Source organism: Paroedura picta, chromosome 8 (assembly GCF_049243985.1).
Source record: "Paroedura picta isolate Pp20150507F chromosome 8, Ppicta_v3.0, whole genome shotgun sequence".
Classification (NCBI taxonomy): domain Eukaryota; kingdom Metazoa; phylum Chordata; class Lepidosauria; order Squamata; family Gekkonidae; genus Paroedura; species Paroedura picta.
In genome coordinates this window covers 100,647,004-100,662,587 of record NC_135376.1, presented here as the reverse complement: position 1 = coordinate 100,662,587, position 15,584 = coordinate 100,647,004, and the positions used below count along the sequence as shown (strand labels likewise).

Below are 15,584 nucleotides of genomic sequence, written 5' to 3'. Positions count from 1 at the left end.
AGAGAGCCATTGGCCTTCCGAACATGTTAAAGGATCATCATCAACATGGTACTCTTTTCTATCTACAAAAGGACCTTTTTTGGCAGAACAACCCTCTGGTTTTGCATAGCATGGTTTCTTACCATCTCCCAGAAGGCAGGTTTCATTTTCATCTATGGAAAAGGGGCTTAACGTATAAACCAGGAACAGGCCGATCCTTGCAAGGAAAGCGAGAAGCCATTTAGTGAGAAAGTCACCAGTTCTAGCAGCATGCAGGCCCAGCACCCTTAATTTATCTTCACCTGAAATCACACAACAGTGTTAAGCAACCACAAACCCTGGTCAAGCTTATCAGCATAGGCAGGAAAAAAAGATCAGTTCTTGAAGGTGGGAAGCACCCCTGTCCACCCTCCAGTCCTGTTGAATAAAGAGCTTCCTATGCTTGTGGGCCTGCCTTCTGGAGGTCAGGTATCAGTCTTCAGATGGCATTTGTTTCTGATTATCCTTCCTACATATCCCCTGGGTACCATTTCTGGGTCTCCAGATGTACCGTCCAGCTTGGTCCTGCATTATCCGCATTGATTCTGGGAAACCAGTGACTGGAACCATTCAAAACGACAAACTGAGGTCAAGATTGGCCTGGTCACATACATTTAAAAAACATTGTTAAATCTTTAAAAATACATAAATACACATGCAAGAGAGAGAGAGAGAGAGAGATTAGGGCTTCCACGTTTGGTCAGTTTGATGGTCCAATCAGTCAGCACAACGCCTTCTGACTAAATTCAAAGGTGTCCTCTACTGACTGCATGGCTACTTTTAATACAAGTAGTTTCAGAAACCATGAGCATTGAGGGTCATCTTAGAAGATGCATTTCCCTATCTCGCACATCAAGGCGTCAGCATGATGTAGCCCTGAATACCAGATTCAGATACGAGAGATCCAATTCCGGATCTCTACTCTGCTTCAAGTCAATCCTTATCCCTCCATCTCTTCTCCCTTACCGAGAATAAACTGAAGGGGGAGATAAAAGGTCCCTGCCCACTGTGGCACTGCATGAGATAGAAAAGGGCATTACCGAAGGGCATCTTGGATGCTGAAATGGCCCTGGAGCAAACAGGAGAGGACAGCACAGATCCTGCTGACTCGGCAGCGTGAGATCCTGGTGTCATTGAAGAGAAGCAACAGTTTGGGGACCATCTGCATCTGGTGAGCCATTTTGGCATTCCACTTCCCATCCCTGCAGCAGACAAAAGGTTTGTTAAAAGCTTTTCCTGGAAAAAAAAAAAAAGCATAGCTTCATTTCTTCTACCCCACTCTCTACTCTTGAACCTTTGGCTTCTGATGTTGTCTTGGCAACCCAACAAAACACTTCCAGACAAATTTAATGGTTTCTCAGTGTCAGCTGGGGACTCCTGTCATTGTGATCACCTCCCACTCATTGCCCCCCTCCCCAACAGAAATTGCCCTGGCTTAGAGTCCAAAACAAACAACGATATTGATTTCCAGAGCCATACAATGGTGGAAATAAATGCAGTTCTTGTAAAAGCCATCGCAGAAAGGATCAGGACCTGGGAGACATCTGAACCAGGAAATGGAGTGCGCCAGACCTCGGACTTCTCAGCAAAGGAATACACCAGGGCAAGGGGGAACACAAAAGAAATCTCAGTGCTTCGGCAAGCGGGTTATCTGCAGAGGCATGACAAACTGCTAATGGCCCCAATGACAACCTTCTGAAGCAAGCCTGGGCTGACATCCAACTTGTGGGTGGTTTCTTTGGTCTTTCAGGAGAATCTCTATGGTCCACTGACACATTTTAAATTTAGAAGCACACTTTGGATCTCTTGACATGTAACCACTTTGTGCTTGGTGATCCAGAATGTTCACTTGCACTTAAGAAGAGGTCAGAGAGAGGCCCATTTTTGTCCACCATTCTTTGGTGGATGTGGCCAGCAGGTCCACTAGAAACTGCACACTTGCCTACAATGGACCATGTCCAACTTTCCATCTACTCCTGCTCCAAAAGCTAAACCTGAAGAGAATGTCAGACTCTGTCACTGTATTTACAGAGAGTCTTTTGAGCTAAATTAAGTGCAGGAAATACTCATGAATTCATAAGTTCAAGCAGAAAGCCATACCAATAAGCAAAAGGAGAAAAGGCAGACAAGCAGCTAGTGCAGTGGTAGAACAACATGTAGTAGACATTACAACAGTGGGTTCTGTATTGAAGCTCTTTGAATTTTAGCTGCTGTGGAACTTCCTGGAATAGGCTGCCTAAGGAGGTGGTGAGCTCCCCCTCACTGGCAGTCTTCAAGCAAAGGTTGGATACACACTTTTCTTGGATGCTTTAGGATGCTTAGGGCTGATCCTGCGTTGAGCAGGGGGTTGGACTAGATGGCCTGTATGGCCCCTTCCAACTCTATGATTCTGTGATTCTGATTCCTGGTTTATATCTATTCCCCTCCAGCACCAATCATTTTTCCACCTTTTCTTGTTGGATTCAGAGGAGCACAGTTATGCTTCTCATCTCACCAAAGGTTTAGAGCATATTTAGACTCAGCAGCCCCCTCTGTCCAGTCTGGTCAAAGATTCTCAGTGCTTCAGAGCTGAGCATGGCTAGCCATGGTCAGTACTTGGATGGGAGACTGCCAGGGAAGGTGGGGATTGCTACGCAGAGACAGGCGATGGCAAGCCACTGCTGTCCACCTCTGGCCTTGAGCTGCTATGAGTGGAATGCAACCCCTCGGCCTGTTTCATACCCCCCCCCCAGTTCCAGAATGCCAGAATTTACTGGCCAACCTTGAGGGTTGTAGAATATCTGTAAGATGTGTGAAGAGGGAAAGGTCCAGATTTTCAGGGCCATGACACCACAGCTGAAAGACAAAGAGAAACCAGTCAGGACAATTTGGTGGGATGTCAAGTGCATAATTTCAAGAGATCCATCTCAAAACATCAGCTCTTTCTGTGGTAAAAGAATTTAAGTTTCAGCAGCAGCAAGAAGAAGTTATCTAAATCAAACAGAAAGAAAGCTAATTTCCACATGGTATGCTTTCACTGATGAAATGCAAAAACCTCTACTCTCACCCACATGCTGGAAAATGTTGGGATAAAAAAATAATCAAGGAATGACTGTGGCTCCCTAGTTTGCACAAAGAAAGTCCCAGGTTCAATCCCCAGCACCCCCACTTAAAAGATTTAGGTTGCACATGATGGGAAATTGGGATGTGTGCCAGTAAAACTCGAATCACTGATTTGGCCAACTTGAACCAATTCAGGAGAATCAGCCACCAGATGATCTTACTGCACAGAGGAGCCTCTCTGGGGATTAGCTGTTTCACCTTTCCCACAAAACCCAGGCCAGGGGGGGGGGTTCAGAGGAGACTCCTGATATTGCGTTTCCATTCTCTCATCTGGGAAGTGGTAACAACTCCTCCTCATTGTTTGGGTCTTAAAATTTTATATCTCACCTTTCTCCAAAGCAATTCACAAGTACAAAATTCAACTGCACCCCAACAATAAAGACAATACCAAGAATACTTGTGGATACTTTGATCATTTGCAGCTGGAAACATAGATTCCAGATCCCATCGCACCCACTTCCTGATCCAAAAGTTCAGATGCAGGGAGTCCGTCTCTATAGTCGGTAGAAGGAGGGGCATGAATAGTAGCTTGGGGTTCAGGCATCAAAGGTAGGATTGCTAGCCTCAAGGATGGGCCTAGAGATCTCCCAGAATCACTCCTGATCTCCAGACCTCAGAGAAAAGTTCCCTGGAGAAAATGGCTGCTTTGGAGGACGGACTCCATGGCATCCTACCTCAGTGAGCTCCCTCCCCTCCCCAAACCCTGCCATCCCCAGGTTCCACCTCCAAAATCTCCAGGAATTTCCCAAACCAGAGTTGGTAACCCTAAGGTCTTTGATCTCATCCCGTGCTTCCAAGCTTTGTGGAAGAAGAAGAGCAGTTTGTTTTTAAACTCTGCTTTTCACGACCTGAAGGAGTATCAGAGCGGCTCACAATCGCCTTCTCCCCGCAACAGATGCCCTGTGAGGGAGGTGAGGCTGAGAGAGTCCTAAAAGGACTGCTCTGCAAAGAGAACAGCTCTATCAAGACTGTGACTAGCCCAAGGTCACCCAGCTGGCTGCATGTGGATAAATAAATAAATAGATTGATTTATTGCGTCAAGTCAAGGATTCATTATTGGGGCAATCTGCAGAAACTTCACAGTGGGGAATCAAACCCGGCTCTCCAGATTAGAGGCCACCACCACTGTTAACCAGTGAATATGTAACCCTGCCCCAGTGGTCTGCATGGCACTGTTCTGCTCCAGCTGGTCCTCTGAGCATGCCAGCTCTGCTTGGCTATGCTGATCCAGCCTCCATTACCCCCAATGCCTTGCAGTCCCCCCTTGCCTCCTTTCTCCAGGCAGCCACAGAGACCTCTGGGGGTTGCCAAGGAGTTTGGGCAGAGAACCTCCAGGAGGGATACTCTGGGACTGATCAAAGATCTCTTCTTCTCTTTCTCCTTTCTCCGGACAGATCGTTGCAAGGACACCAGTTTAAGGTAGCTAAATTCTGTGCTTTGGTCAGGTTAATTTGAAAATTATTTGGTTAAATCTTATTAGCTACAGAAGTGTTGTGAAAGTCACATTAATGAGGCTATGAACTTTTTATTGTAGGTTTTCTTTGTTGTTGACTTTGTTGACTACATTTTTGTCTATTGATCTAGGACTGTAGCAAAACTGATTATTTGATTAGTAGAATGAAAACAGAAACAAAAGGAACCGCTGCTGGGGGAAGCACCTGGGGAGGTTCTGCTCTGCCACCAGAAAAGGTGAGAAGTTGAAACCGTGTTCTGTTTCCAGTCAGGATGCCCTCCTCAGGCAGGGAAATGGGGGCACCTAATAGGTCGTCTAGGGGTTTCTCTGTGCACACAAGACAACATAATAAATGGGATTGGTTAACTTTACCTCAAAGTTGCAGAGAACAGACTGGAAGGCTTCTAGGTTTGGGATGGTTATGGATTCCAAGCTAGTCTCAGCTGTGCCCCCGATGGAAAGGATCAGGTCCAGAATTCTGCCGTTTAACAGATGTGTCTTTCTTTCCAGAAGATACGCTAAGATCTGTCATGGACAGGATTCACTTAGGAACTCCCGCAAATGACACAGACCCCACCCCAACCTCACCGTCATGAGGAGTTTGCAGAGCAAAGCTTCAGTTATAAGCATGGCCTCTGGGAAGAGCTGGCTGAATATAGTTACTGTTAAAGTTCATGCTTCTGCCCCATTTCCGATTTCTGGCTATACTTAGGGGGCATTCCCTCCATCCATCAGGAAACACAATTTCATTCATTCATTCATTCGTTCGTTCATTCATTCATTCATTCATTCATTCATTCATTCATTCATTCATTCATTCATTCATTCATTCATTATTAATTATATATTTATATGCTGCCGCTCTTGGCATAGCCAGCTTGTGGCAGCTCACAACAAAAATTAATACAACATTTAAGATACAGGATAAAATTATAACCCCTATAGCCATCAACTCCCCTAAACTCCCCTGCGGGAGCTCCTGGCTTTCCACAGGGCCCTGAAAATGGAGCTCTTCCACCAGGCTTATGGTTGAGACCAGGATGAAGAGAAGATCTATGGGCCTCCCCAAAGTTCCCCCACCATATGCCATCGGTGGGGGTCATACTCTCCCTGATTCCCCAGCGAGGCAGGTAGGCTGCCGCCGGTTGTTGTGTAGTTTTTAATTGTTGGTTTTAAGGGAAATAGCGATTTTAGTTTAGTATATTTTATCCTGTAACCCGCCACAAGCCGTCATTGCCGAGAGTGGCGGGAAATAAATATAAATATAATCTTTATACTGCGCTCCGCAGTATGAATAAAAGGCTAAGGGGGGGTGGGGGTGGGCTGAGTCCGGGATCAAAATCAGCCATTGGCCCCTTGGCCACGGACTGACGAGTCGCGAGGCACCCTGCGCCTCCCGAACCGCCAACACCCCCTGCCCCCATTACACACCTGCCCGGGGATATGCCAGATAGGTGGCCAGGCGGGGGAGCCTTCCGTGCGGGCCTCGGAGCTCCAAGGCCTGCATGGAAGCCAGGGGGACCCCGGGGAGGGGGGCGGCCAGGGAAGGATTCCCGTGGGCCTCAGACCGGGGAGTGGGGGGGTGCCCCGGCCCCTTCAAAGCCTGTCCTTACGGGCGGGCTTTGAAACCTAATCTTTTCCCTCTTAATAAAACAGTAATGGGTGTTGGGGTGGGCTCAGTCCGTGATGAGGAAGGGCAACAATTGGTCCCATGGCCCTGGACTGACAAGTGGAGGGGCCAATCGGAAGGCGCAAAGCGCCTTCCAATTGGCGCCTCACCAGGACAGACCAAAATTCCATCCAGCCAGGGGCAATCTGGAGAAATGGCTGCCAGTCTGCTCCTGACCACCGCAGGGAGAGGAGGTCAGCAGGGCTGCCAAGGGGGATGAGAACAGAGGCTGTGCCAGCCCTTTTCGCCCCAAGGCTGTCCTAACTGTCATGTCCAACTGTGAATTGCCTCAGAACCCTGACAGAGCTGGCAGGAGGTCCCCCCCCCCCTTCAGGCCTGCTACGAAGGAGCCTTTGACAGGCCCTGACTGAGGGGAGGGAGGTATTTCCCAAGAGGGAGGCCACAGAAAAGCCCCTTCTCACTTAAAATGCTGCTCTGGCCGGGGGTTAGACACAGCCAAGCCATGTGTCTTTCTTCTTTGCAACTCTCTGCAGGTTTGAGGCCACTGCACAGCGTAATTCTGCAGATGAAACTGTTTTTTTCTCCTGTTTCATCTGCACAACAACCCTGTGCAGTAGGCCTCAAGTCTTTCAATTCAACAACAACAACCTGTGTTGGAGGCCTTAAATGTTTCTTCTCTACCACAACCCTCTCCAAAGTAGCCCTTTCTGCCTGGGGAGCTGATCTTTATACTCTGCAGGTGATCTGTGATTCCAGGAGCTCTCCAGGCCCCACCTGGAGCTTGGCTACCCCAGGGTTAGAAATATTCCTGGAGGTTTGGAGGTGGGACTTCAAAATCGTACAGTCCAGCCTTCAAAGGAGCCACTTTTGCCTGCAGTTGGGAGGGAGTGGTGCAGGTGTGTCCCTCCTGGGCTATGGGCTATGGCCAGCCCTTACCAGCAACTGTTTGTATTCTGGGGCACAGAATACAAAAGGGATCAGATAGACCAGCATCAGTCCTATGAGTCCTAAGTGCAGGAAGATCTAAATAAATGCTTACAGCCTGAAACTGTAAATAGGGAGAGGGAGAGGATGGGAAGATGATCGGAAAATGCTTTGAGACACCTGAGGCCTGTTGGGTCACTGCAGCCCATTCCCAGTTCTCTCAGACCTCTCACAACCCCACATACCTCACAGGTTGACTATTGTGGAGAGACGAATGGAAAAGGTGTTTGTGAACCGTTTTGAGACTCCTTTGGGTAGTAAGCAATAGGGTACAAAAATCCATTCTTCTAAGGAGCAACCATCATGTGGGTACATAGCATTTTATCAACAGTGAAAAAATGGAAAAGAAGGAAAAGGGTAGACACCTGTGTACTGTGACTACCCCAGGAGTATTAGGGCAGAGGGTCATTTCGGTTCATGTGGCCTAATTCACACAAGAAGGGAAATAATGCAGAACTGGGGGGAATTGATTGCCATGTAATCTTCCTCTAAGAAGAGTCTCCAGTCTGATTTTCCCTTCACATATCTGAGGACAAGGCTCTGGAAAGCTCATCTGTAACCACTATGCCACAATTCCCAAAGGTCAGTCCTCTCCCACAATCAACGAACTTTCCACACCACAGGTTCTTGACACCCATATCTCCACACCCATGCCCTCATTTGCTACCACACCACCACAACCTCCCACACAACACACACATTCAACCCCATGGCCTTACAGACTGGACAACTCCTCCTCTTCCTCTTCCCACTGCCAAGCTCTAGCGCCCGTTGTATTCTTAAGAACAAAGGGCTGTGCCCCTAGTAATTATAATAATTATAATTATAATTGGGTCATAATTATAATAATAATAATAAACCCCCTGCCCACAGCTGCCCACCATCCAACAGCAACCCAGAAGGACATGGTCACCATCAGAGAGTAACAGAGGGGGAACCCATGATCTTCCTTAATCATTGACCTGGCCTCAACCAAAATCCTGGAGGAAGAGCTCCATCTTACAGGCCCTGGATAATTGTATTGCTCCAGCAGGTCCTGCGGCTCTTCTGGGAGCTCATTCCACCAGGCAAGGGCCTGCACAGGGGGTGGGGGCCTCTCTGTCATTCTGAAGGACTCTCTAGAATTCACTCCAGACAATACTGTTTAATCACAGGGTACTGTCCAAATGTCCCTGGTGACATAACGGGATCACTTCTAGTTGAAGTATAGGACTGACTCATACTATTACTATAAAAACCCACATATTAGCTGAATTCTTCCTTTTTATTTCACTTGCTTTGCATTCATTGGTGTTTTTTGATCACACTACATTCAAGCGGGTATTTATTTAGAAAATGCAGGTCCTACTCCTTCAGACATCCAGTCGAGGTGGCTCACAATTGTTAATAATAATAAATATTAACAAAATATAAAAAACCCAGCTAATAAAATTCCAGAAGCACAAAAGCTGAAAGCATAGCATATTTGGCATCCTAAAGGACCCTTATAAAAGTCATCTGGGTACAAACAGAATGTAAAAACAATCAAAAAGATCAAAGGTATGGTTAGAAGCCCGGCCGGGGATGGGCTGGGGGCCTGACATCCTAGAGGGAGTAAGCAAGCCCCAAGGGATATGGCAGTCCCACCACTGCAAAAACGCTGGCTCTGGCTGCCCCCGATGACAGATTCAGGCTGGTGTAAATCTGCCCCTCCAGTTCCTCCTTTTCCCATTTCCATTTGCCTAGATGTTCAATACTACTGGTAGTATAAAAGAGAAGTGTGGGACAGGAGGGTTGATAGGACTTGATGCTGAAATGGAATCATCATATATCCTAATAGTGAAGGGGGACCCTATTCGCAGGTATCTAAATTTGCAGACTTGGGAGTCCTCATAGGTTTGCAGAAAGTTCTGAAACTAAAAAACAAAAATCGGTGTTTGTGTGTGTGTGTGTGTGTGCGTGTAAATTCTCCCGGACCATACCGTTCTCTTCACAAGTACTGTATGGGCGGCGGAGACCTGGAGCTGCTCTGGGCCCGGCCATGGGGAAGGCCTGGAGCCGTGACAAGCACTGTGACAGGAAAGAGGGAAGGATTGGAAGGGAGCTGCACCAAAGCTTTGTGGGTAAGGGGAGTTGGCCATGGGGCCATTTATATATCGCCCGAAATGTTGCAGGGAAGGGTAGTATATAAATCAAATAATTTTTTTTAAAAATGAGTCTTGTGGGGCCCCACTTGTAAATTTTAATAGTCAGCTCAGTCAGTCTGGGGATATTTAAATCATGTGATTGGAGCCATGAATGGAAAAGACATATTTGAAAAACTACCTCGGGTTGGCAGAAAAATCTGAAATCTAAAAATACTTTAAAAAATTAAAACTGGGAGATTCAACAGCAGCTGTCCTCTGGAAGGCATGGTGCACCATATTTTCTAACTTTACTTTTTTGTATTATTTTATATACACACAGGCATGCGCACACACACTTTTAGAACTGCCTTGTTGTTGTTTGTATACATCTGATTCTGCTGGACTTTGACCATTATAAACTAAACATCAACTTCAATGTGATGTAGCAGCTAGAGTTTCAGCTGAGGATCACAGAAACCCAGATATGAATTCCCAGGGGCTTTCCGCACCGGGATCCTTGTAGCAAATTGTTTGCTGAACGAAAAATCGCCATTTAAAATAGTGCAATTCGTCATTATGCATACCTGACTTTGTAGTGGAATCCAGTTGCGTTTCTATCGTTTCCCACAGGCTTCCGGTCTCGGCAAAAATCGCTAGAAAGGAAGCGCTATTGCCGAGCTCGTCCCGCCCCTGGCCGTCAAGCAGCCAATGGGCAGCCGTTAGCATGCTCCCAAACAGCCCCTTTCCCTTTAAGAAAGGTTTTTTTTTTAAAAAAAAACACCCATTGCAACGAATATGTGTTGATTCGTTGCAACGGAGAGACCCATCAGCTGGCAGGTGTGTTTGAGCTGTCGTTTCATCTTTGCCACGCTCCCCCCAAGTGAACCCCCCCCCTCACGGGCCCGATTTTCGGCCGAAAACAGTGTAAAAAATAAAGGGAAAATACATCAGCAAACGGGCTTCTCTGTTGTTTGTGCTTAGTGACTAAACAGCTCTGGGGAGGGACTGAAGCCGGGGAAGCCTCTAAACAGGCTTGCTGGTGGGTTGAACTCCGCTCGCTCGGAGAAAAAAAAATGGCGATCGCTTCGCCGGAAGATCAGAGGAGAGAGCCAGGGGGAGGGACTTTGTAGAAACCACAACAATGGTAACGCACAGAACTTTCCCGCTAGTGTTGCAGATTGGTTGCAGGAGTGTAGCGCTTTCCGGAGGGTGAATCCACTTTTGGGGATTTCCCTGAAAGCGCTACAAGGAAGCGCTTTTTGCGGATCGGTTTCAGGTGTGTGGCAGATTGTCAACGACATTGTGCATAATGGCAAATCAGTAGCGTTTTCAATTGGCAACCATTGTGCGATTTGAAGGCGTGCGAAAAGCCCCCCACTTGTCGGGAACCCGCTTGCTAACTGAAAAAACAGGGTGCCCTTTGAAGAAAACGTCACGCCAGGCCTGGTGAACGATACAACAGGAACAAGCTTTATTTCAGCAACGTGGAGTCCGCTGGTATGGAGTAAGAGCTTCCACCGAACTCCAGGTGGAAGCTCTCTTTTATACAAAACCCACCTCCTTTGGCTGTATTGCCCCACCCAGTACTTCCCGAGGGAACATGCTGATACAATCATGACTCATGCACATATGCGAGGTTTTCCGGGGTTCCCGATGGCCCATTTTCCTGGAACAAAGGGCCATCTCCGGGCCCTTGTCAAAAGGTGGAGGGGGACATTGAGGTTCTTTAGCGGCCATTGCCACCTCAACGATCGGGTGGGGCGCCCAGCTGCCGGCTTGCCTGTGATCACCATGCCCTACCTCCGTGATCGCGGGCGCCTCTGATGGCGGGGTTCGGTCTGGTTCCCAAGCCACCAAGGACCGAACCACGACATTCTGCCCCCCCAAAGGTCCATTCTCCAACCCCCCGGGACGGCCAGGATACCGCTTGTGGAAACGTTCAGTGAGTCGGGGCGCAAGGACGTCCGCTGCCCAGACCCATTCCCGGTCCCCCAAAGCGAAGTCCTTCCATTCCACGAGGTACTGCAACTTCCCCCTGTGGAGTCTAGAGTCCAGGATATCCGCCACCTCGTGGTGCTCCCCCCCCGGCAGGACCTCGGGCGCTGGCGGGGAAAACACGGGGTGCCAAACGTCACCGTCCGGAGTTTTTTTTAGAAGGCTCACGTGAAAGACGGGATGGATGTGCCGGAGGTTCTTGGGGAGCTTGAGCTTGACCGAAACTTCGTTGATCGGGGCCAAGACCTCGAAAGGCCCCAAAAACCGAGGGCCTAGCTTCTTGCTGGGCAAATTCAACCGGAGGTTCCGGGTGGAAAGGTAAACTCGATCCCCCGGTCGGATCTCCTCAGCTGGTCGTCTCTTCCGGTCGGCGTCCTCTTTCTGCGCTGCCTTGACTTTGTGGAGCTGCTCCTGCAGCGACTTCCAGCAGCTCCCGGCACGCTTCCCCCACTCGCGAAGGTCGGCCGATTCCCGGGCGGGGACCTCTCCAAGCTCCGGGAAGTGTCTCAGGTCTGTACCGTAGACGACGGCAAAAGGCGACATCTCCGTGCTGCTGTGGTCTGCGTTGTTGTACGCGAACTCGGCCAGGGGGAGCAGGGGCACCCAGGTGTCTTGATGATAGGAACCGAAACACCGCAAGTACTGCTCCAGTACTTGATTAACCCGCTCGGTCTGCCCGTCCGTCTGGGGGTGGTAAGCGGAGCTCAGCCCTTGCTCGATGTCTAACAGGCGCAGGAAAGCTTGCCAAAACCGGGACACGAATTGTGAGCCCCGATCGGAAATCACCTTGTCCGGCAGCCCGTGCAGTCGGAACACGTGATCCAGGAACATCCGAGCCAACTGTGAAGCACTGGGGACACTGGCGCAAGGAATGAAGTGGGCCTGTTTGGAAAATAGATCTACCACCACCCAGATCACCGTTTTCCCCTTGCTGGGAGGCAAGTCTGTTATAAAGTCCATGGAGATCACTGACCACGGCCGGGTCGGGACCTCGAGCGGGTGCAGCAGCCCTTTCGGCTTGCCAACCCCCGGCTTGCAGGTCAGGCAGACAGGACAACCACTGACGTAAGCTTTTGTGTCCCGCCGCAGACTGGGCCACCAAAACCGCCGCCGGGCCAACTTCCAGGATTTTACGAAACCGAAGTGCCCGGCGGTCTTAGCATCGTGGCAGAGGCTGAGGGCTTCCCGTCGTAGCCCTTCCGGGACGTAGACAGCCTCCCCCCTCCGCCAGAGACCGGAGTCCAAAATCAAAGAGTCCCGGAGCTCAGCCAGCTCCTCGTCTGTCCCGTAGGCTGCCACTAGGCGGTCTCGGAGCGGGGCGGTCGCCGGGTCGGGCTCCCATTCCCCCCTGGCCCGACGCCTAGTGACGACCCCCCGTCCCAGCTGCTCCTCACCGAACACAGACCTGGTGCAGGGAGCGTACCCCTCCCCATGATGCGGCAGCCGGGAGAGGGCGTCCGCGAGGAAATTCTCTTTGCCGGGGATGTGACCCAGCTTGAAATTGTACCGCGAAAAGAACTCCGCCCACCTCATCTGCTTGGCGTTCAGGGATCGCGGTTGCCGGAGCGCCTCCAGATTCTTGTGATCTGTCCAGACCTCGAACGGCTCCTCTGTTTCCTCCAGCCAATGCCGCCATTCGGTGAGGGCGAACTTAATCGCAAACGCCTCCTTCTCCCAGGTAGACCAGTTCCGCTCCGTTTCGGCGAATTTTCGTGAGAGGTAGGCCGCCGGCCTCAGCTGTCCCGCCTGGTCTCGCTGCAGGAGAACCGCCCCGGCTGCTGCGTCGCTGGCGTCGACTTGTACCACCATCGGCTGGGTTGGGTCGACGTGCAGTAGCGTGGGCTCAGACGCGAAAGCTTGCTTGAGGGCCAGGAACGCTGCCTCCGATTTCTCATTCCAGCCGAGCGCTGCGCTGGGCCGCGTGGCGCGAGGACCTCTCCCCTTGGTACCTAGCAAGTCCGTGAGGGGAGCCACTACGGAGGAGTATCTGGGGATGAAGCCTCTAAAAAAATTAGCAAACCCCAGGAAGCTTTGTAGCTGTTTCCGGGTGCGGGGCCTTTCCCAGTCCAGCACCGCCTGCACCTTCTCGGGGTCCATAGCTATGCCCTGGGCTGAGATGCGGTAGCCCAAATAGTCCAGGGAGGGACGGTGGAATTCGCACTTAGCCAGCTTCACGTATAGGTGGTTTGCCAGCAGGCGCTTTAACACCTCCCTCACCAGGGTCACGTGCTCTTGGGGATCTTGGCTGTAGATCAGGACGTCATCCAAATAAACAACCACCCCCTGAAACAGAAGGTCCTGCAACACCTCATTAATTAGACTCATGAAAACCCCAGGTGCCCCGCTTAAACCGAACGGCATCACTTTAAATTCGAATTGTCCCAATTGACAGTTAAACGCCGTTTTCCACTCATCCCCCTCCCGGATGCGTACCCGGTAGTACGCCTCCCTTAGGTCCAGCTTAGTGAACAGAGTCCCTTTGCCCAGCCGGGCCAGCAAATCCGGGATCAGCGGGAGGGGGTAAGCGTTCCCCGCTGCGATGGCGTTGAGGCCCCGGTAGTCCTGGCACAGCCGTCGGGACCCATCCTTTTTCCGGACGAACAAAACTGGAGCTCCCATGGGACTGGAAGCGGGCCGGATGAAACCTCGGGCCAGATTTTTTCCCAAAAACTCCCGGAGGTCCTTGAGCTCACCCTCACTCATTTTGTAGATGCGCCCTTTGGGCAGTACCCGCCCCCTCTGGGATGTTGATAGCGCAGTCCGTGCGGCGGTGTGGGGGTAGCTCGTCCGCTTCCCGCTCGCTGAAAACGGCTGCGAGGTCTCGGTACTCTGGCGGGACCTCGGGCTCTGGTTTCTCCTGCTGCGCCGCCGCCGCTCCCCTGGGACGCGCCGCCGTCCTCTTGTGGCTGGAATTCTCGCGGGGGACCCGATGCCGTGCACCCACCGTCAAGTCGAACTTCAGGGTCCCCGCCCGCCAGTCCACCACGGGGTTGTGTTCCTTCAGCCAATCCAGGCCCAACACCGCCCGATATCCCGCTACGGGGACCTGGATCAGCCACCGCAGCTCTTGGTGGTCCCCTATGTGGATGGCGATAGGACCCACCTCCTCCCCGAAAGGTCCCCCCTGAATCGGGCTGCCGTCCATCTGGACGAAAACCAGGGGAACCTTCCGAATGCGCTTCGGTAGCCCCAAAGCCCGGGCTATCTGGGGGTGGACCATGCTGTGGTCGCATCCAGAGTCCAGAAGAGCCTCCCCCACCCAACTTAGTCCGTTCTCCGGGTTCCGGAGCTCTAAAATTACCACGTTCGGAGGTCGCGCCTCATGCTGTAGGGGTTTCCCCTCGCACCGCGGGACCTGCTGCCCGGCGCCGTCTACAGCAGGTCCTGGCCGTTTCCCGTCGCCTGGACGCTTCCCGGTTCGTTGCGGAGGTCCTCCGCCCGGCGTGCCTGCTGGGGGCGTGTCGCACCTCCCCCCTGGGAGAGCCCGCGGTCCTCCCCCCCTTGCCGTTGGCATGCTGCTGCGAAATGTCCTGACCCCCCGCATTTCAGGCACAGTCCTTCCCGGCGTCTCCTTTCCCGCTCGGGGTTCGGGGGTCGTTTGGGGCGAGAGTTGTCGGGGCCCGGTCTTGGCGCCTCGGCTGACCCGCCTTTGGCCTCCCGGGGGGGTGCGGCGGCCCAACCCAGGCTGGCTTCCAGCTTGGCGACCACAAAACACCACCCCTCCAATGTAGACAGATCTTCTTCCGTCCCCTTGATCACGGCCCATTCCCTGAGCTTCGGGTTAAGGCCCTCCCGGAAGTACTCGATTTGGGTCTCCTCGTTCCAGGAGAACACCTTGCCTGCTTCCCTCCGGAAAATGTCTATATAGTCCATAACCCCCCTAGTACCCTGTCGAAGTCCCTTGATCCGACTCTTTGCCTTGTCCTCAGCCTGGGGGTCCTGGAATCGTCGGCGGAGCGCGACCACGAAGTCCTGCAGGTCCTGAGTTGCCGGGTCGCCGCGCTCGGCCAACCCCAGGTACCACTGACCCGCCTTGCCCTGGAGACACGAGGCCACCCCCCAGACCAAGTCCTCGGAGTCCTCATACCGGTCTCCATATCTCCGGGCATGCGTCAGCGCATGGAGGAGGAACTGCGGGAGGTCGTCCGGCGTCCCGTCGAAACGCGCCTTAAGCTCTGGGGGGGAACGTTTTGGAGAGTAGTCCGACCCCCTCCGGATCCGGGATTCTCGGCGTCCGCCGTCTCGTCCTGCTCCGCTCCACCGGCTACCAACTTGCCCAACGACGCCGTGCCGCTCC

At 51.7% G+C, this 15,584-nt stretch overlaps 1 protein-coding gene across 5 annotated transcripts in view; it reads right to left on the bottom strand.

Moving 5' to 3' along the window:
- WDFY4 (WDFY family member 4) overlaps positions 1–15,584 on the bottom strand; it is a 305,701-nt gene that overhangs the window by 162,146 nt on the left and 127,971 nt on the right. For all 5 annotated transcript variants that reach the window (XM_077350999.1, XM_077351000.1, XM_077350998.1 and 2 more), the window contains 4 exons: positions 4,946–5,098; positions 2,780–2,853; positions 1,059–1,220; positions 123–196 (listed from right to left, as the gene is read on the bottom strand). In XM_077350999.1, the coding sequence (XP_077207114.1) occupies positions 123–196; positions 1,059–1,220; positions 2,780–2,853; positions 4,946–5,098 (463 nt within the window). The remainder of the gene's footprint in view (positions 1–122; positions 197–1,058; positions 1,221–2,779; positions 2,854–4,945; positions 5,099–15,584) is intronic.